The following is a 21,280-nucleotide window of genomic DNA, read 5'->3' on the forward strand; positions in this document are numbered from 1 at the left end:
TACATCATCGATTGGTTTAGTTGATTGAAGAAAGGAAAAAAGAGAGAGGAGACAAACCGTCAAGGCATTGACTTTTGACTAGTGTCGTGCGGCGTATGCACTAGTGGCTCATCTGATGCACGTAGATAACGGTTGCAGGCGCGAATGAGCAATACATGATGTAGTTGCGTATAAAGCTTAACTGGCTGTCGAAGAAATTTTTGGGTCCGAACGCGTGCTTCGTAGATGAAATTGAGGTCGTATTTTAAGCTGAATTCAGTGATAGAATTCACTCGTAATAGATGCAGCAGACCTATATCGCTGTCTACTCTAGACGGACTACAATTGTACATCGGTGTTTAGATTATAGACTTTATAGAATTTAGCAGTTGGAGTGGATCACGAGCGATAATCGAGAATCAAAAGTTATTTGATGGACTGCAAGGCCGGAGAATCTGCGACAGCATGGAAGGACCTCCGGTCCATTGCTTTAACCGAGGTTCTTTCCTCTTCTACTAATAAGCGGGTCCAATTGTTTACTGCAGTTGCATCGGCCGCAAAAGCTAAAGGTATGCGACCCACTCAATATCTCGCACGACCCGACTAATTCGATATTGGACAGAGGTCGCGCCGGACTTACTACTGATTATACATCTTATTTTCTCGACGTGCGCATTATATGAAGATCATGCCTCGAGGATGGCGGTTATCCACGCTTTGAGGACTGTGTTGGAATCAAATCTGCCAATGGTCACGGACGCCTTCGTGCCAGCGCTGAAGCGAGAATCAGAAAAGAAAGGTATGGCTACGGCCGACTACTTTGTCCTCCTCGAATGGACAAACGAGACCATCGATATTCTCAGCAAGCACGACGACGACCTATCGGTTTACAATAAATGGTTGACAGATCTTGTCACGATCCAAGCGGTATGCTTGGATGAGTGTCTCAGTTCAGCGTCAGATAAAAAGCGGAGGCTTGCTGTCGCGGCGCAAAAGAGCACAAAGATGGCCTTAGTATCGGAGCTGACGACAGTCGAGGATTCTTGCGGAAAGTATTTGGATCTGCTTGTGTCTAAGACGAGCAAACTGACCAGTGCGTCGTTAATTGGCATTCTGACAAGCGCGGTTGCCGAACTGAAGGTTAACCAGCAGGCATACAACGTTGTCCAGGAACGACGCTCGGAGATTTACGCATTCTACGTGCGCGAGATTCTCGGATCCAAGCTGTCTGTCCGTCCACATAATGCGCGAGCCTTAAACCGTTTCTTCGAGGAGTTCTTGACCAACGATGATCTCAATAAAGACATTGCAGCACCATTTGAGCGTGCTATCTTACGTGCACCTGAAGTCGTACTTGGGCCCGTCAGCTTGCAATTGGTCGAATCGTTCTCCCCGTCAGTCGATTGCTCCGCAGCGGTCCTCAACCATCTCGTGAACCCACTCTTGTCGGCGCTGAAGTCATCTAAAGACGTTGTCCGAGAGCACAGCGCACAGACACTGTCGGCATTATTCAGGAAATGCCGCGACGAAGAAATTGTCACAAAGATTGCCAACGAGCTGCTGACGCCGTTGAAGTCGTCGAAAGTGACAGTGCCCGAGCAGCGTGCAATGTATGCGCAGGCCCTGATGTCACTACCTCAGTCTAATTCGCTTTCGCAATCTGTTCCATCTGGCTTGCTCACAATTGCGGCCAAAGAAATGAACGAGCTTGCTATGAGTACCATCGTGACTTCAATTTTCTATCATATCAAAACCGGTCTGGAAAGTGATACGGGTTTCGGTAAAGACGTTCTTGATAGTATCCTTAAAGGACTAGCAAGTAAACCAGCGAACCTTCGCCGATTCTGGGTAATGGCACTCGGGGACTTTGCATTGTCTGTAAACAAGAAGTCTCCGAAGCCGGTTCTTGATTTCCTTAAGGAGCTAGTGCCCGCTCTTCTTGATTCCTGGAAAGAAGTCAATACTAATCCCACTGCCGCGGTTCAAAGCAAAATCATTGTTTCTGGCTACATTGTCACAGCTATTTTGACGCCTCTGGGCAGTCTGAAGAACGCTGCTATTGATGGAGTGCTTGCAAAGGCGAAGATTATAGACGCGGTCTTCACGTTTGCACCTAAGCCGTCTTTCCTGCTGTTTGATCGAATCTACACGAAGCTTGCTACTCCTGAGGAACAACTGTGGGGCATTCGAGCACTCGTGGCAACAGCTGCGGACGTTGAAGCGAATAAGGATAGCGGAACGGCTTGGGCACTTGCGTTCCTATATTTCGTCACATCTTCAGCCGTCGATTCTCGCGTCAGGTTGCAAGCTGCGTCAGCATTGACCGAAGCATATTGTGCTCGTCCGAGTGTTATCAGCAAGATTGTCATATCGGCTTTGTGGCGGTGGATGAAGCAGTTGGAAGATCCATCAGCGAAAGAGCAGTCACCGGCTATCTCATCATCCTCGCTGAAAAGATTGAGAATTGTACTCCAGGCAATTACTCCGATAGACGCGCAGGTACCAATAGAAATGCTGCAGAACCAGCTTGTTGAGATGGTTGTACTTACGCACCATCACTTGCTCGAGAGCGCTCAGGATTGGATCACATTGTGCCAGCGAGTAAAGATTGATCCCGGAGAATTGGTTACGGACAAAGCGCGAGAGCTGCAAACAGCTCTAATTGCTTCGGCCACAAAGGACGCACCGAGTGAATACACAATTGACGCTACAATGAGAGCTGCTGCTACTCTCGCATTTGTGAGTCCAGACGTTGTTGCACCGTCCTTGCGCGATATGTTCGTCGATGACCTTAATCCTACGCGACTGGACGGCATTACAGATGAAGACGTTCGCATATGGCTTACTCCTGATGGAGTGCTCTGTGTTGACGTCCTCAACAAGAACAATGAAAAATACGCCGTTGACAAGAATACAAAAGACTACGCGACTCTTAAATGGGAGGCGGACGTGCGAGCAGAGTTAGCGAAGAAAGCGGCACCAACCCGGAAGAAATTGACGAAGGACGAACAAGCCAAAGTAAACGAACAGCTCGCGAAAGAAAAGGCGATTCGAGATCGTGTGCAGAACGCATTCGTACATGTTCGCCGAGGGGTCAAGCTGATTCATTTCCTTTGCGCCGGAACAAATAATGGACCGGAAATCTGGTTCCCGCGTGCCACAAATGCCTTGGTAGTAGTTCTTAGAAACAATATTTCGCTAATTTTGGGGTCTTCGGGCGTCGACACGTTCCTGGAGCTGTCAGAAAGCTTGAACCCGCGTTTGGGCCCACTAAGAAAATTTGTTGGAGTTGCCCTGTTGCGAGCTATTGGTATCACTGATGTGCCTGAAAGTTTAGCGGAAGAGCCATTGCGAGAGCTCGTCACTCGTGTTCTTTACCGACTGAGATTCTTGTCAGAGCAGATTCCACTCGACGCGATCTCGTTGATATATGTCCTTCCGCTGATTTTGCTGGTCTGTGCAAAGAAGGGTATCGACTGCGCGAACGCGGAAGAAAAGGACGAACAGCTCATGCTTGCAATCGAGACCTTGACTCTCCATACTGAGATCTGTAAGTTTCCTGGGACTACAGGGTATAAATTTCTAAATCGTCTAGTTGCAAATACGTCTGTACCCAGACTCGAGGTGTTGAACGCGGTCATCTCGCTAATGACGTCTTACCCTGCGAGAAACAAAGCTGCAAAGGAGTGTTTGCTGGGTATATGTCAGAGCATGGCGATGAATATCACGGATGCGGAATTGAACGTATTACTTGAGGCCACTATATCAGGCGACAGTTTTGTTCGTGCCGCAGTCCTGGAAGCAGTTGATGTGAGCTATTACATGTATATGCAGGGTGGCAGGTACTGACATGTGCTGTAGGCTGAATTCGAGATCTCTCAAATTGGCTATTCCAATGAATTGTGGATCGCCTGCCATGACGAGAATGAGCTAAACGCAAAAGTCGCTAACTCGATTTGGGACGAAAACGATCTCGACATTGATGAAGCTACACCTATCAAAGTGCTTCCGTTCCTCGAAAATTTGGACGCGCAAATCCGCAATGCGACGTCGCGCGCTGTCGCTGATGCGTTGGAGCAAGAGATGTCGGATAAGCCGACGCTGTTTCGTGACGTCTTCCACGCTCTCGTGGAACTATATCGTGTGCGAGCAAAGCCTCCGGCGACAATTTACGATGAGTTCGGCATGGTGGTAAAGTCATCGCTTGAACAGAGAGATCCGTGGGAGGTCCGAAGCGGAATTGCGGCTACGTTTAAGGAAATTGCACCGGCTTTCCCCGAAAGCGAGTTATCTGATTTTGTTAGATTCTTGGTCGATGACGGGCCACTCGGTGATAAAGACGCGAACGTCAGACAACAGATGCAGGAGGCCGGTGTTCTGATTTTGAACCTGCAAGCGAAGAACCAAGTCGATTCTCTCATGCCGATGTTAGAGGCTTGCTTGAGTGCAAAGCACACCGGATCTGACGTACAGGATAGGGTAAAAGAATGCGCCATTGTCTTGTACGGAACATTGGCACGGCATTTAGATGACGATGCGAGATTGCCGCCAATTATTGACAGATTGATTACTACATTGAAAGTGCCGTCAGAGAATGTTCAATTCGCTGTTTCGGAGAGCTTGCCGCCGTTGATCAAGCGTGTGGATGGTGCCAAAGTTGGCGAATATGTCGAGAAGCTTTTGAAGCAGTTGTTTGGAGCCAATAGATATTCAGAACGACGAGGTGCTGCGTTCGGTGTCGCTGGTATTGTTAAGGGCGCTGGCATTTCGGCCATTGCCGACTACGATATTATTCGATCGCTGACGATCGCATTGGAAGACAAAAAAGATCCTAAAAAACGTCAGGGAGTCCAGTTTGCGTTTGAAACGCTTTCCATGACCTTGGGTCGGTATTTTGAGCCGTATGTCATTGAGATCTTACCGTTACTGCTGTCGTCGCTTGGAGACGGATCACTAGAAGTCCGAGAGGCTACGGCCGATGCTGCAAAAGAAATCATGAAGCACACGACATCGTACGGTATTAAACAGCTTATTCCTCTCACACTGGAGAGCTTTAATCAGACTCAATGGCGGTCGAAAAAAGGGTCTGTCGAACTTCTTGGTGCTATGGCGTATCTAGATCCGCGACAGCTCTCCGAGTCTCTGTCGTCAATTATCCCCGAAATTGTTGGTGCTTTGAACGACACACACAAGGAAGTTCGAAGGGCCGCCAGTTTGAGTTTGCAACGGTTTGGTGAGGTCATTAGCAATCCAGAGATACAAAGTTTAGTGCCACTTTTGCTGAAGGCGATCAGTGACCCGACGAAGTACGTAGATGAGGCGCTGGATTCGCTGCTGAAGACATCGTTTGTGCATTACATTGATGCTCCCTCGTTAGCTTTGGTAAGATATTCTCCGTTTATGCTGATACGAGAAATTGCTCATTCCATAGATTATCTACATCCTGCACCGTGGCCTTCGCGACCGATCTGCTTCCACAAAGAGAAAGGCGTGTCAGATTGTCGGTAACATGGCGTCGTTAACAGATTCGAAAGATCTGGTGCCGTATCTCAACTCCCTTGTAGCTGAACTCGAGGTCTCTATGGTTGATCCTGTTCCGCCAACTCGTGCGACAGCTAGCAGGGCGCTCGGTTCTCTGATTGAGAAGCTCGGTGAAGAGCAAATGCCAGACCTGATTCCAAAGCTCCTCAACATGCTTCGTGCAGACGACAACGAAGGCGACCGTCTCGGCGCGGCTCAAGCACTCAGTGAGGCCGTGTCCGGACTTGGGGTGCGCAAATTGGAAGAACTGTTGCCTGCGATTCTTAAGAACGTGTCGAGCCCGAAGGCAAATATTCGAGAGTCATTTATGAATTTGATGATTTTCTTGCCGGCGGCGTTTGGTAACAATTTTAGCCCGTATCTAGCAAGGGTTATTCCCCCGATCTTGGCAGGCCTTGCGGACGATGTGGAGCCAATCAGAGAGACGTCTTTGAGAGCTGGGCGAATGATCGTAAAGAACTACGCGACGCGGGCAGGTGCGAAAACGTTTAATATAGTAATTTATTGTCGACTCGTACTAACCGCGATTAGTGGACCTCTTACTTCCTGAACTCGAACGTGGTCTTTCGGACGAGAGTTACAGAATCCGACTGTCTTCGATCGAGCTTACTGGCGACCTCTTGTTCCAAATCACCGGTATTAACGGCAAATCAACTCAGCCCGAGGACGAAGAGGAAGAAACAATGGGCGGTGAAGTACACGGCAGTCTCAGAGAAGTTCTTGGCCAGGAGCGACGTGACCGGATTTTGGCAGCATTGTATGTCTGCAGATCAGACGTCACCGCCGTCGTCAGAAACGCGGCGGTCGAGGTCTGGAAATCGTTGGTGCCCAACACACCGCGGACTGTCAAAGATATTTTGCCTGTATTGTCGCAGCTCATCATTCGCAGGCTGTCCAGTTCTGACGATGACCAGCGCGAAAATGCGTCCCAAACATTATCAGACTTAGTCCGCAGATTTGGCGAGAGCCTGCTCACGCAATTTTTGCCTACCCTCGAAAGCGGATTGTTCACCAACGATCCGGACCTGAAACAGGGTATCTGTGTTGCGCTCTCCGAGCTAATCGAAGCAACGCCGCCCGAGATTCTTGCTTCACATGAAGGCGCACTCATGGCGTTCGTTCGTAGCGCACTTGTTGACTCCGATGCTAACGTACGGGAAGCGGCTGCGCATACATTTGATACTTTGCATGAGATCTTTGGCGGCGCGGCTGTGAACCAGATTTTACCGCACTTGTTGAATTTACTGCAGACGGACGGACAGTCTGAGTACGCGTTGGCGGCGTTCAAGGAGATCATGTCGATGAAGTCGCATGTTATATTCCCTGTATTAATTCCAGTGCTTTTGAAGGCTCCTGTTACGGCCTTCAATGCTCGCGCGTTAGGATCGCTTGCTGAAGTGGCTGGGTCGGCGCTGTACGAGCATTTGGAGAAGATTATAAATGCGTTGTTTGGCACGTTGCTTGACTCGGAGGACACGGATGGAGACAGAGATGTAAACGATGCAATTGATACTATCGTTGCGTCTATCGATGACGAGGAGGGCGTTGAGCTCGTAATGGACATTTTCATTGGGCTGGCGCACGACGGATCCCCGAAGAAGCGGTCGTGCGTGTTCGATCATATGGCTGTGTATTTCGAGGCCACGGACGTGGATGACTACTCTGAATACGCGCAGCAGTGGCTTACGGAAGGGCTAGCCTCGCTCGACGATGATGTTCAGGACGTGGTCGTGAGTGCCTGGAAGTGTCTTTCGATCTTGGTTACCAAGCTTCACAAGGACGAACTTTTGGAGCTCGTGATCTCGACGAGCAAGCAGCTCAAGGACGTCGGATCGCCTGGTACGGATATGGCTGGTTTTGCTCTGCCAAGGGGACCGAACGCCATCTTGCCGATTTTCTCACAAGGATTGATGTACGGCACCAGCGACCAGCGCGAACACGCAGCACGAGGCATCGCGTACATCGTGCAGCGCACGCCGGCGGACGTGCTCCGCCCGTTCGTTACACAGATAGTCGGCCCGCTCATCCGTACTGTCGGCGAACGATTCCCACCGGAAGTAAAGATCGCGATATTAGACGCTCTTGCAGTGTTGTTGGCCAAAATACCGGCTTTCTTGCGCCCGTTTTTGCCGCAGTTGCAGCGCACGTTCACAAAATCTTTGACGGATTCTACGGGCGAGGGATTGCACGAGAGCGCGCAGAAGGCTTTGGATGTGCTAGCTTCGATTCAGCCAGCGAGGAAGTAGGGACCTGCACGTCTGAGCTGAAAATACGTTGACGTATTTGTTATTGCATGTGATGTTTGATGTACGGTATGATTTAAATGGCTCATTTGATCTATTTCAGGCACAGGGCCAGCCGATATCCGGATTGGGTATCAGCAGTAGAATATTTCTCCAGGCCGATGGGAATGCTTTCGGGCATTAGCAGAGTCTTACCGACCGTATTCAAGATCAAGCACCTGCCTGCCAGATAACCTTACAAAACAGTAGAGGACCTTCAAGCAAGAACCTCCGCGGCTGCCTTTGGTATTTTGCTATTTCCAAGTTGACGTTGTACGGATAAAGTAGAACAATACGAATAATGGGTTGAGAGCATGTCAGGCTGAATCGCTCGACCGTGACAGACGTCACAATCGGCTCGATCATTGGCAAATCGCGCTCCGATGAATTTTGAGGTTTTCTTTTATTTTTGGGATGGAAGGAAGGACCGGCTTGCTCTGATAAACGTCCTCCAGTATGCGCAATATGCGGACGATCAAAGGTGACCTATATGGGAGTTTCATACCTAGGCTCCATCGATCTGGCTGACACTTAATGTACTGTTGGCATTATAGCTAACGGGTTCGCAGAACCGCATACTCTGGGACGGCATGATTGGATCTTTCCTGCAAACCGTCGACGACGACTGGGTTGGGTAATTAATAGTTAAGGACTTTGTTGCTTTCTGCTGGTCAGTCTGTGAATGTGATTTTGAACTCAATGTAACATCTTAGTTTTCCTGTGTCCGGGTTTCAATCCCGCCGGCTTGAACAGCGGACTCGTAACGAAATCTGGTCTTTGGCGTCTGATTGATAAGCGATTGTGATGAAGTTGGGAAGTTGGGATAGTCTATAGAGTGGCAAGGAATTCGGAGACTTCAATTATTTTGTTATGGTCGCACCAAAGCTTCGTCGCTGCACTGGCTGGGTAGCCGGCCACGAACCAAGGTCAACCTAGCTTGCAAACGAGATTGAGAGTGTCTTCTCTTATTAAGGCACTTACGCACATATTTCCTAAAGTACGGGAAGCCAGAAACAATTACGAACTTGAAGAGCCAGAGCAGAAATGAGAAATGACGAAATGGCTCTCTCCGGTCACCAACGAGTAGCTTGCAAGTGAGCAATGTCAGTCATGCGTATGGAGTATGAATTTATGTAATGGTACAATCAAGAAGCGACACGGCAAGGTCGCATAATTCTCATGAGTTTCTTTTATCCACTGCCTTCTTCGCTTCCAACAGTATAGGGCTGTTACGAATATTTGTAATTGCGAATATTGCGAATATCACAAATTATTGAGTAGTTACTGTGTTACCACGCAACCTGACCCTAACCCTGATCCAGTTGGACGCTACTGTATATACTTATTGCCTAATTAGTCAACTTTCTAGCTTCTTTAATCATGTCACGTGATAACTTGCGAATAACGAATCAGCTTATTCTGCGAATAAAATTAGCGAATATTATTCGCAATGTTTTGAATTGCGAATACGGATAACGAATATAGCGGATATCTGCGAATATTCGCATTCGCAACAGCCCTAATCCGCCATCTGTATCCGCCAAATCCGCCAATCCGCCTATCCGCCTATCCGCCTACAGCCCTGCTTTTTAGTTGCCAACAAGTACTCTTTTCTTTCGCTATCCCATATCAGGTGTGTTAAGGAAAGTCATATTTGTACGGGCTGTGGGAACTGTGACCACTGTTTAGACGGATTGACAAAAATCTCCGATGGATTAGAGCAGAACAACGAAATGGCGCTGTCAGTCGCAATCGCAATCTCACTTTCTTTGCGTGACGGTTGATACATGTTTTTGAAGAGATCATAGCCAGAATTGAGTTTCTAGGTAGGGATATTATCCTCGGGTTATTAATCGAACTCCTGCATAAATTATGGCATCACAGATTCTGAACTTAAATGCGCGTATTATTTACAAGTACTAGAAGTCCATTCAACTAAAATGCTGCAAGGCAGCCATACGTCCGTAACGCAGGAAAATGTTATTCAGTTACGTTCAGAGATGAATTGCCGGAGGAACGATTGTCCGATGCAGGGTCGACGGCAACGCGTGCGCAATTACTGACGTCTTAACAAACGTAATATTCACAATATAACGTAACTGACTTGATTAGCCTTCTCGACATCTATGGAGCCTTCAACCGATGGAATAGATATGAGAAAGCATGAATAATGCATTCTGACAAGAGTATTCCTGAGTCATGTTCTCCTTTTCTGTCCGTAATCAGCTGAGACCAACAAAAATTGGTGGTCGGAGGGCGGAAAGACGTGGGCACCTATGAAGCCGAACTGGCTCAGATGCGATAATGAAGATTTAAGCATCAAAAGAAACGTCATTTCTTAACAGACGTATTCAATATTAGCCCACCAAGAACATGATCTGGATCTAAATTGCAAAATCGATATTTCGGTCCCGAACTCAATTTTAAGACATGAATCTTATTGCGCAATATCCTGCGATACATTCACGATAAAATGTATAATTCCTGATTACTGTTGTCTTACGTTCGGCTAAAGAATGTGCGTCCGCGCGTCTGGCTCCCATATCTACGCGAAGGTAACAAATGAAAACTGTCAAATCTGACCACACTGTTCTGGCAGCGACAGGGCAATTTACGCCCACAACCTTGATATGAATGAACTTGGTTATGGGTGGCGCTTTTGCTGACATTACATCCTTGACGCTGAAACACAAATGCACAGAGGTTAACATGTCAAATGTAACTAGTGCTGTCGAGAACGGTGATGTTAGACCGAGGCCATAATTCTTCCTTGGTCAATTTCTATAAATTCGCTTTTGTACGGTCAGCTCGTCAACGTAACACTCTTTCCAACCCACTCGCCTCCGTCCTTCTTGATTAACTGTTCAAAAATCCACTCGCCAACATCCGCCCGCGCAATCGTGTATCCGACAGCCGGTTTCTCCTCGACGCCCACTCTCAAGGTCTTCCAGCCCTTTCCGGACTTGTAATCGATTCCCCCAGTCAGGAAACTCGCGCGCACGCCGACTACACCGCGGAAAAGACGCTCGCTGGCTTCCGGCTGAGCCATGTGCGACGTCCAGATACTTTCCATCTTGCGCTTGTCGACATGTGGAACGGCGAGAAGAACATGGTAGAGAAATCGGAACCCGAACGGGACGTCTTCGGGGCCATTCGAGATGCCGGTAGTGGAGACGTAGGCGAGCAATGGCTTCATGGCTACGGCTGAAGGATTCTCCGCGCATATCTCGCGGAGTGCGTTCAAGATCGTCTCGGTAGCTGTGGCGCAGATGTCGGGATTGTCGATACTGACCGGTTTCCGAAGCGATTTCTGGAAAACTGGTTTCCCTCCTAAACCGGAGATGATGAACGAGACAAGTTTACCATCTAAGAGCAGTGCTCGCATGACGTCCTCCACCTTAGTCGCATCGCCTTGGACAATGGTCAAGTGCTGATCGAGGGTTTCTTGTGGCAGACCTTGCGCAAGAAGCTGAGACGTCAATTTTGCTGGCGTTCGGGCCAGAGCGGACACATCATAGCCGGCCAGCAGAGAACGGACCAAGGTGGAATTCGCGCAGCCTCCTGTTGCGCCGAATATGGCAATTGTGGAATTAGACTTGTCACTCATTGTGATATGACAGATGAATCGTTGGAACTCCTGCCGAAGTGCGTCTTGAATACACGACTCAGGTGTCGATCAAGTTGTTGGCTCTCGATGAGCTGCAGTGGTGGTGCTAGCGACTACTGCGATTCCGGAACACCGCCGGAAACATGATGAGTATTTATATCATAGTACTTGCAAGAGAATCGTGGCCACCTGGCGTGGACAGGTTCGGAGTCGGCGCATCAAACAGTCAATCAAACCAGAAGAGTCCCCTAAACCTGACGGCGATGATCTATCCGTCCGATGGGTTAGGGGAAATCGGACGATTCTACCGGCCGATTTAACGTTCTAGACAGGACACAGCAGCTTTCTTTTCTGCCAACCTAATTTCGGTCTCCATCAACTCAATCTCTTAGTTTGTCATTGAGAGCAGCTTTTGCGTTAAGCTTATCGATGTCAAAGAATGCTTGACACGTGGGCGGATATTACAGCATAATTGGGGTCGCTTGCAGGGACTAACGATAACAAAGGTATCGGCGGCTCGATCGGGCCCGGCAGGGGCCGATGCTCTGGCCCAGTTGACACTTTATAGTAGGGTTGGGGCCCTGTCGGTGCGGCTCGGCCCCGAGACAAACAAACGTAGTCCCGAATTGCCCTCCCCGGTTGCCGATTCGCAAAACATAAAATCAGCCATGTCGCTATCAATTTATTGCAGCTACATTGAACATCTAGTACAGGAAATCTGGCAGGAAATATTGTGACGCACAAGGTATTTTTGTTTTGGTGAACTCATTTTCCGGCGATGGCTTCCCCTCGAGTTCTTATTATCGGGGGCGGCTTGGGCGGTCTTGCTCTAGCGCAGGGGCTTAGGCGGGCCAAGATTCCTTTCACTGTTTTCGAGCGCGACAGTTCGCCGAGTTTTCGGCCACAAGGTTATCGGCTTCGCATCAGCCCGGATGGAGCTAGCGCATTGGAAGATGTTCTTGAACCGGATCTCTGGCAGCTAGCTATTCGAGCAGACTTGCGCGACGACAAAACTTGGCTTGACACGAATCAATGCGGTCGAGGGTACGCTTGCTGAAAACAATGTGGGCAGCGCCCCGGCACGAGACGCTCTTCGAAGAAGCATGGGCAAAAACGACATCTTGAAAGGGCCGTACACCGCAGATAGGACAGTGTTGAGGACACTTTTGATGACCGGTCTAGAGGACAATCTGTCATTTGGAAAGCAGTTTGAACGATACGATATTACTGCAAACGGAATCACAGCGTTTTTTGAGGATAAAGTTCGTGCGAATATGGCACACTTCTTGTGGGCGCAGATGGGGTGCGGTCGCCAGTTAGGAAACAGTACCTCCCGGACCAAGTGCTCGTCGATACAGAGGGTCGTTGCATTTACGGCAAAACCCCATTGACCCAGGAGCTGGCTGACAAACTGCCCAGCCAAACGATGACATTGATCAGCGATGCATCACCTCTTAGTCTGCTTCTTGAACCGGTGCGATTTGCCCAAGATCCGGCTCAATATTTCCACGGTAGACTCGAAAGTATCAAGGACTATGTATACTGGGTCCTCTTATCTCGAAAAGCGACGTTCGGACTAGACGATAAAGAGCTTTTTGGGTATTCAGGCGAGGACGCGAAACAGTTGTCGCTGAAGTTGACGAGCCATTGGAAACCGTTGTATAGGTCGGTTCTTGAATGTCAGGATACAGAACAGTCATCCATTCTTCGCATCTCGTCGGCTATTCCGACCATGAAACCTTGGGCACCCTCGGCCTACGTGACTCTGCTTGGTGATGCGATCCATGTCATGTCGCCTACTGCTGGAGCCGGAGCGAATACTGCTTTAAGGGATGCGGCGCATTTGTGTCGCGCAATCGTTGGTGGAGCGTCAGCGGAAACGATTGGACGGTATGAGGCGGAAATGAGGTCGTACGGGCAAGTTGCCATAGAAGGAAGCTACATGGGTGGCAAGAGAATGTATAATCAGCCGGCATTTGAAGAATGCAAACCTGTTGACTTTTAGATGGAAGCTTTCGATAGTATAATGAACAGAAGAAAAAGGACAGCTAATAATAAGAGGACTTGTTGTTTGGGAGATCAATCCATAGTAACATATCACAATCGAGACGCCAAGTCACGTGCGCTTACGGTGGCCGTTAACCGACCGTTAAGACAGTGAGCAGGAGCAGGCAGTAGGCTTATCCAACATTCCAAGGCCATCATAATTCAGTCAATGGTATTTGCTACTATTCCAATTGGATGCAAAAACTGCCCGGTAATAACAGCAAGCATACTGGATGGATCCGCATGCGCACACGGGGATAAGCACTTTTTTTTTTGCTGCAGTTCATGTGCGGTTTAAGCATGCAGCGTAAAGCGGATAACCGCATCCGAGAACTCTATACTGTAAAAATTAAGTCCGTCAGCGGAGGTGACAGACGTGAGGTTAGGGAATGGATCACTGTCGATGGGCGCGGATCGACCGTTTGCTTCGATCGATGACTAAAGCCGGCATTATTCAAGTCGTCCCCCACTGCACCCGCTGACTGACACAGGTGCCTTCCAATTCGTCGATATATCGCGGTGGTTCAATTGGATGAATTCAACAATCCCAGAAGTGGCGGCAGTCGCCATCCTGAAAGAAAACCAAGCAGGGCCCCCCGAAATATGCCTTGATATGCTTTCGCACTATGGCAAGGGGCAATTAAGGTTCTGCCGCCCATGGTGATATGATGGCGTGCTTGCGCGTTCTATTTATGGATTCGCGCACTCGTCTATATCTTTACTACAACATAGTTTATTGATAACTTAATATAAATTTGTAAGAATATTGTGAAGATGTGGACGAAGCAAAAGATCGGGGTTCTGTATAGGCCAACGTTAGTCAATAAAATGGACGATGTGTATGCTGACCAAATGTGCAAATGCTAGCTACGAACTCTGCTAGCCCGATGCAGACTACTGCGGTGCAAGAAAAGTTTTCACTGTGATGAGTAGGGAAGGTACAACGGCAAGGTGCGTACCCTTGGTGACAATCACAGCCAGCTAGCTCTGTGAATAATTTAAGATTTAAGTAGGCGGAATTTGATACCAGAGCGAAGGTAGGAGGAAGCCTGCAATTTCGGGAAGCAGGGACCAGGCTGGTTCTTTATCCGAGCAGCTATACCTGAATACGTGCACTAGACCGATATTTATAACCCAGTAGCCGTGATATATCATGGACGGGATGCGACGGAGTTGCGACCGGGGTGGACCGAACACGAACTGGCAATGCCACGGGACCTTGCCGGCGGGCAGCGCAGGGCAGCGCAGACCCATGCAGGATCCATGCACACTGGCTGCAGCTCCGCGAGTTAAATTAATGGCTGTTCGTGTTGCTGTCGTTTTGCCTGGCCGATACCCTGCGAGGTATAATAGGCACCTGCCGCATCAACGGGCAGTGCAATTTAGCGCTTTCTTTGCAGTGTTACTATCTGACTAGGCGACCGCAATCCTTGGTTGTGGTTTCAGTGATGAAAAGGGTATGACCTTTCGATTATCGGAGAAGGTGATCGGGCAGAGTTGGGAATGACGAGGCGCCGGGATCGGGGAGACCACATTGGTCGGGGGTTTCCATGTTCGTGACAGCCTCACTACTCTACGGCCAACAGCGCCTCCGGCTCAGTACAAATGCGAATTCGACAGGTCGAATTAACAAACTGTGGCCACACTAGCTGGCAAAATGAGACGTTGCAACTTTGTGTTCTGGCACTGGCTAGCCCATCGTGTAGTAAGAGTGACTCGAGCATGGGCAATATGATGAGAGAAAAACCGAAGCATTTTGCCTTGTCCGCAATAATCAGCGGAGTTATTCCCCACACTTCGAGGAGGAAGAAACACGCTCGCGATCAGAGTTCACCAAGCGTAGCTGTCAAATTCTATTTGCTGTCTGCGGCTATTTTGGAATATTGCTGCAGATTAAATTAACAGAACGAGGCTTATCTGATTCTCACCGCCATACACCACGCCGCGCCCAAATAATATTCTATCTTCGCCGCCTTCCTACTGGAAGTTAGAAGATAAAGTGCGCAGGGTCTGACTACGCTTCATCTAAACTAGTACGAGCTCTGGCGCATCATTGCTAAGTATCTCACATACAATGTGTGCGTTAGCGGTCGGATCCTGAGAACGAGACGTCCCCGATTCATTTAGAATAGTTGGAAGGAAGAATAGGGCACAATATTCTAGCATGTGCTCGTGCTGTCTTGAATACAGCGAGCATGTAGATCCTTGGGCTATGGTTGGTTGGCTTGCATGGCACTACTGTAACCTTATTCAGGCGTTTGCGTCGATCTGTATGTGTTTGCAGCATAGACATCTGCCTGGCATGCAGCGCACATCAAAACGACGAACCAAGCGTGCATGCTTAGAGAAATGTGACAGGCACATCTCGCTGCATTTCTGTCAATAATATAATGGGATCTGGTCATCAGCCAGCCGTACCTGCGTCGCTTGAACATGTTCGTTGCATATGACAGCTCGTCTTGCATCGTTCACGACACGGTCACTGACAGGTCCTTGCATTCTGTGGTGTCAGAGCCTCAGTCAGTCTCAGGATCGTCATTTTAGTCATAAGTTTACTACTGGAAATTTCAGTCAAAAATGCACGGGTGTGATTCTGAGTCAATTAGACTATGTTACTGCGGCAACCATGTCCTAGAGCTAGTATCGGCGATGTAATCCTGTAGTTTACCTGTCATACATGCTTCAAACAACATGCGATTGTCGCTCTCTACAGTTGACAATGAAACTGTCTAGGTGCTGCAGTGCGAAATGTGGCTAGCACACCTTTAACGATTTCCTAGCTCTTGATTCATTAGTCGTTTGAGCTGTGAACGGTTTTTCGGCATAAGAACCGCATCCCGAATTGTGTTCTCGATAGACAGACGACGCGTCCTGATGATGGATTATTGGACGCGATGTATCCAGCCAGAGTCAAAAACAACGGCCGATGAAGCAAGCGCACCTGACTGCATGTTGCTGCCAAACCTGCCACTGCAAATGCACTCTAACATGCCTCCACTATAAAGTCACTAAGCTGTGATGGGTACACTGTTTGTCGGATGAGCGGCAATTCAAAGGAATGTTAAGGTTCATCAAGCAACTTGAGCTAGGTACGGTGCCTGGTGGTGCCTAGCATCAGCCACGTACACCGCCACACACCGCCACTTAGCGCAACTTGCTGGGAAAGCGGACAAGACAGCTCTAGAGTGGGCCGTCAGCCCGATCGGGGCTAGTGCGCACGCGCTAGTGCAGAGCTAGTGCACCAGAGGCATGGAACAGTTTGGTACAGTACCAAAATGTCGGCTGGGGGAGTTCCGTTTTGAGTTTGGGTGGTCTATCGGTTTTGCTCTCTCGCTCGTCGCTTCATCGGCCATCGTCTGTCTGGCTGGCTTCAATCGCTACTTGGCTTTGTCCGGTCCTCGTGCTTGTTTGTGTTGGTGCCCGGCGTCCCTTTTCTTTCTCCTCTTTCCTCCCTCTCTCTTGCTCCCCCTCTACCCGTCTGCAATCGAGGTGCTTTTCCTAGTCGCATCTATTGCGTACCTCTATCAGGGCTCTGCCACCGACGCCCGTCCGCAATCCGATCGTCTATCTCCTCGCCCGCATCTTCTATCGTACGGTCCTTCCGCGACGCGCGATCATCCCTGGTTGCTCCTGATTCACGCGGCGATTTTTCCAGTTCCTGATAATTTGCTTCCTTAAGGTACGTCATTATTGTCTTTGCGTCTACGGTGTCTATTTCGATATTCTACTCGGCGGTTTTAATAATGCACGAGTAAAGAAAAAAATTTGTTTCTTTGCACGTATGGAATTGCGAAGATTGTGGTGTTCTTATGAGCATGACTCAGTCTTCGCTCTTTGCAATTTTTTTGCATTCAATTTTAAAAGCTGTCGTTTATTGTTCCGTGCTGGATTTGGCTGTGCTGACTTGTATTCATTTTCTTCAGATAGAGTTCATTTAGTCTTTCGTTTTAACCTGCGATTTTCTCGTCGCTGCTAATCGTGCCCTTCCTTTCAATTGCATGCTGTGTTAAGTTATAAGTATTGTCCAGAAGTTCTTGTCCGTAAGTATGCCGTCTCAGAAAGTGTTGTACCGCGCTGACGCCAACTAAGCTGCCGTTATTGTGTGCGTCCATGGCCGATCAAGCGTCCGCACCGAACTCAATGGGAGTTCATTCTGTCAACGGCGTCCACGGAATGACTGCCGTGCCCGTGTCGGCTGGTCCACAAGTCAACGTCTTGCCTACTCCGCCTCTGCATCCTTCCCAAGCCCACTTCCCTCTGCAGCACCACTACTTTGCCGCCCAGCCATCACCAGGTGACGCATTCCTAGGCGCGTCCCACGGATATATTACGACAAGCTATCCTGAGTTCGGCCAGCCCCTTCCCACCCAGTTGCCCACCCCGCCCGGCGGTCAACAGCAGCAGACACTTGTCGCCTTGCAGCAGCCACTTCCCACCCCTCCCGGCACCCAACAACTGATCCCGCATCAGTTCCACACGACTACAGGAGCTCATGCAGCGATCGCCCATATTCCTACCCATCCGTACCTCGTTGGGCCACATACGCAGCCCACGTTACAGTACCATTACCAGCCACATGCCCTTGCACCGTCGCATATGATGCAGCCCCATGATCCTACCGGCCAGTTTCCGCCGCCAGGAATGAAGCCGCGTGTAACGACAACACTGTGGGAGGACGAGGGCACCCTGTGTTTCCAGGTTGAAGCGAAAGGCGTTTGCGTTGCCCGTCGTGAAGGTATGTCTAATTAATCATTTAATCCGTATAGATCGAATTCTAATGGGAGTAGACAATGATATGGTCAATGGCACAAAGTTGCTTAATGTTGCTGGCATGACACGTGGCAGGCGTGATGGAATACTGAAGAGCGAGAAACACCGCCATGTCGTCAAGGTGGGCGCCATGCATCTCAAGGGCGTTTGGATTCCGTACGAGCGAGCGCTAGATTTTGCCAATAAGGAGAAAATTGTCGATCTTCTCTATCCTCTGTTTGTGGCTGATATAAAGACGTTTCTATATCACCCCGCCAACTATGCGCGCACCGCGCAGGTCATGGCCGCTGCTGAGCGACGGAGACTGGAAAGTCGGACGCAGCAACAGCAGGAAGCCGCGCAGCAACAGCCGCACCGAATAAAACAGGTCGACGGGTCGCCGCTTGGAACGGCGCCGTTGAAGCCACAGGACAATATGCAGATAACAAATGGTCAGATGCAGACCATTACGGGCCAGGCGCAGGGACAAGGACTGCAGCAGCAGGGCCACCACGTCGCGGTTAGCGTGCAACTTGGGTCCCAGCAGCAACAGCATCCGTCACCTTCATTGAAACAAGAGCAGTTCGCCATTAAAAAGTCGCCAATGACGACGCCGACGTTGCCATCCCAGCAGAGCCCTGGACAGTCCCAGACCTCGGGGCAGAACCAGCAGCAGAAGCAGGCGAACCAGTCTCTGACCCCACAGACTGTCCAGGTCCAAATCCAGCAGGCGCAGACGCAACCGTACCAGATGCAACCGCCGCAGCTTTCGCAGCACCAGATGCTGTATCGGGTCTAAGGCGTAGCCTTTTTTCATTTCTTTTTTTCATTATGGCGACGATTTACGATATGCACGATGTGGAAATAAAAGTGTGCCATGCTAACATGGCTTTGGAAATGTTGTTACGTTTGTTCTGTCTTCGTCTCGTTAGTTTAGTCTTTTAGTGTTAAAGGTCGCGTTGGGCGTGTGTGTTGGTTTATTGTTTTCTTTTTCTGGTTCTTTAGATCAATATTATAGGGTAAGGCAGTGTTCTTGTTTTGGTTCAGTAATGTACGCTAGTTTTGTTTTTTATTTTCGCCATTGCCTCCCTCTTTGCTTGCACATCTTTACGTTTCGAAGACCGTTGTCACTTTGCTTTGTATTCGTGTGCTTATTCACTTGCACTCACTCCTGATGAATCGTATTAGCATTTTGAAATTTTTTTCGCGCTTTTGTGACATTAATGTACCAGTACGTTCGTCGTCGCTATATTTGGCTTATTGTTACATATTAGGTGGTGTGCGGTAGTAATTTTTTGCTTGAAGGATGTGTACTAATTAATTATTTCTTTGATATGAGTTGAAGCCTGGGATCTGTAAACTGTGCGGCTCCGCGAAGACGATGGACGATGCCATCGATTGGTTGTCTCGAGGCCAATCGTGGCCAAGCTTCTAAATTATTTCGATACATGCGTTAGCTACTTTGGCGTACCAATTTATTATACATCGGAACGTCGTTGCCCCTGCGCCTAGATCTTGTCTTGTACACAAGCAGAGCCGTGCGTCGTACAGTGTCCGGCTACGTCTGCAGGACGCCGTGTGTTTTGGTCGCAGCGCAGCTTGAGCGCTGGTCTGGAACCAGCAAAGACGCTTGACGTCGTTGCGCAGGATCGCCCGCAGGCTGCGAGCTAATCACCAGCCATGGGTAGATCACAGTTTTGGCCGGAACTGCACAGAAACTAGTCGTGTACCGGCCCGCCGGCTTTGCCTAATTCGGACCTTGTTGACAACGGGTGTTCGCAGGACTATCTTAAGTTAGTTAGTTATCTTAAGTTGATTATCTAATTGCCGACTTATCTTGCTAAGCCGAATCGAACGGTGTCACCAGCCCAAGCTAAAAGCTATTGTCTACGATATAGCCGAGTACATTACATCCTTGGTTGTGCTTTGGGGAACAGTCGGCTTTCGAAGTGGTACCCGTTCAAGTCAGCGAGGGCACGGAAAAGGGACTTGTGCGACGTTTGCGCATCCCGTAGACGATCTTGTGTGTAGCGCTTGACGCCACTATCGAGACTTGCCCGGTATGACAATCTTTCGGAGAGGACGATCTGGACTGTATATGCCTTGATGTGAAGATGTTAGACGTGTATTCTGGGAGTTGACCGACCAAAACAAAATGTCCCCGATAGATAGATAAATTAATGACCCAATGGATTCATAAATTAAGTAAGTAAAGTGGCGAAGAATGCTCCTGCAGCCCATATTATTGCCAAGGACATTATTACTTACCGGAAGCCCTAACCCGATGCGTCAAGGATTCCCCCAGCTTCTGGCTATACCCTAACCCGATGATTTAGAGATCGAATCACTAATGAGTATCTCATTTCCCAGACTGGGAACATTCACTCTTGAAGCCTCCAATTTCTTGCTAGCTTTTCTGAGAATTTTGTCTGGTAGCCCAAGATGGATCATTCTGATATTGAGCCCGTAAAAAAATTCGATTGCGCAATCTTGGGAATAAGTTTACAAGTCAGGTCTTGAAGCTGCTCGCTTCAATTAGTTCTCGTACATATTATAAAAACTGTGCCATTGATTGGGGTACAGTAGCTTTATGTTGGGTACTGGCGACTGCGGAGCGAATACAGAACTGGAAAGCTCGATCCTGAGTAGGCACTAAGATCGAGCATTTTCCCTTTGATGCTTATGGCAGTGGACAGATCCACCGCCGGCGTGGCCCCGATCAATTGACCTTTCAAAAGCCGTACATTTGGATCTTGTGGTACGGAATTTTGACTATTGGCGTTATCAATCTGAAACGCTGTAGCCCGCGGCGATGCATGCAACTGGCCTCGCAAGTGTACGCAAGAAAGTTTCTTCATGCTATCTTCTGATACAACTAAGTAAATTACGAATTAGTTCGACGAAACTAAAGCGTGCATATTTAATAAGAGACAAACTTATCTTTAGTCACGATACCTGCTGTCATTGTTTATGATCAATGCGAAAGCATTTACGACCGATCGAGTAATTTTGGTAACGCGATCCCTCCAGAGTCACGCGGACTCTCGCTGCAACGCAATTCTAAAATTACCTATAT

The 21,280-nt window shown here is 48.8% G+C and overlaps 5 protein-coding genes across 5 annotated transcripts; 4 read left to right on the forward strand and 1 right to left on the reverse strand.

Annotated features, from left to right (window-relative positions):
* Positions 1-220: 220 nt before the first annotated feature.
* POJ06DRAFT_16519 (armadillo-type protein) lies at positions 221-7,870 on the forward strand. Its single transcript, XM_056184708.1, has 5 exons — positions 221-548; positions 602-3,789; positions 3,841-5,361; positions 5,411-5,996; positions 6,052-7,870. The coding sequence occupies exons 1-5, from the start codon at positions 413-415 to the stop codon at positions 7,764-7,766; spliced, it is 7,146 nt and encodes a 2,381-aa protein (XP_056047705.1). The 5' UTR covers positions 221-412; the 3' UTR covers positions 7,767-7,870.
* A 2,735-nt stretch (positions 7,871-10,605) lies between these two features.
* Positions 10,606-11,409, reverse strand: POJ06DRAFT_279746 (uncharacterized protein; the record flags this gene model as incomplete). The annotated part of the gene is made up of 1 exon (XM_056189839.1): positions 10,606-11,409. The coding sequence occupies one exon, from the start codon at positions 11,407-11,409 to the stop codon at positions 10,606-10,608; it is 804 nt and encodes a 267-aa protein (XP_056047706.1).
* A 778-nt stretch (positions 11,410-12,187) lies between these two features.
* Positions 12,188-13,414, forward strand: POJ06DRAFT_279747 (uncharacterized protein; the record flags this gene model as incomplete). Its single annotated transcript, XM_056189840.1, has 3 exons — positions 12,188-12,364; positions 12,405-12,675; positions 12,708-13,414. The coding sequence occupies 3 exons, from the start codon at positions 12,188-12,190 to the stop codon at positions 13,412-13,414; spliced, it is 1,155 nt and encodes a 384-aa protein (XP_056047707.1).
* A 3,401-nt stretch (positions 13,415-16,815) lies between these two features.
* Positions 16,816-17,419, forward strand: POJ06DRAFT_16557 (uncharacterized protein; the record flags this gene model as incomplete). The annotated part of the gene is made up of 1 exon (XM_056184709.1): positions 16,816-17,419. A coding segment is annotated over one exon (318 nt), but the record flags the coding sequence as incomplete, so codon positions are not given.
* Positions 17,420-17,565: 146 nt separating this feature from the next.
* POJ06DRAFT_265083 (uncharacterized protein) lies at positions 17,566-19,003 on the forward strand (the record flags this gene model as incomplete). The annotated part of the gene is made up of 2 exons (XM_056189048.1): positions 17,566-18,190; positions 18,243-19,003. The coding sequence occupies 2 exons, from the start codon at positions 17,566-17,568 to the stop codon at positions 19,001-19,003; spliced, it is 1,386 nt and encodes a 461-aa protein (XP_056047709.1).
* Between the last annotated feature and the right edge of the window lie 2,277 nt (positions 19,004-21,280).

This window comes from Lipomyces tetrasporus (genome assembly GCF_029532465.1).
Source record: "Lipomyces tetrasporus strain NRRL Y-64009 chromosome Unknown POJ06scaffold_1, whole genome shotgun sequence".
NCBI classification, from domain to species: domain Eukaryota; kingdom Fungi; phylum Ascomycota; class Lipomycetes; order Lipomycetales; family Lipomycetaceae; genus Lipomyces; species Lipomyces tetrasporus.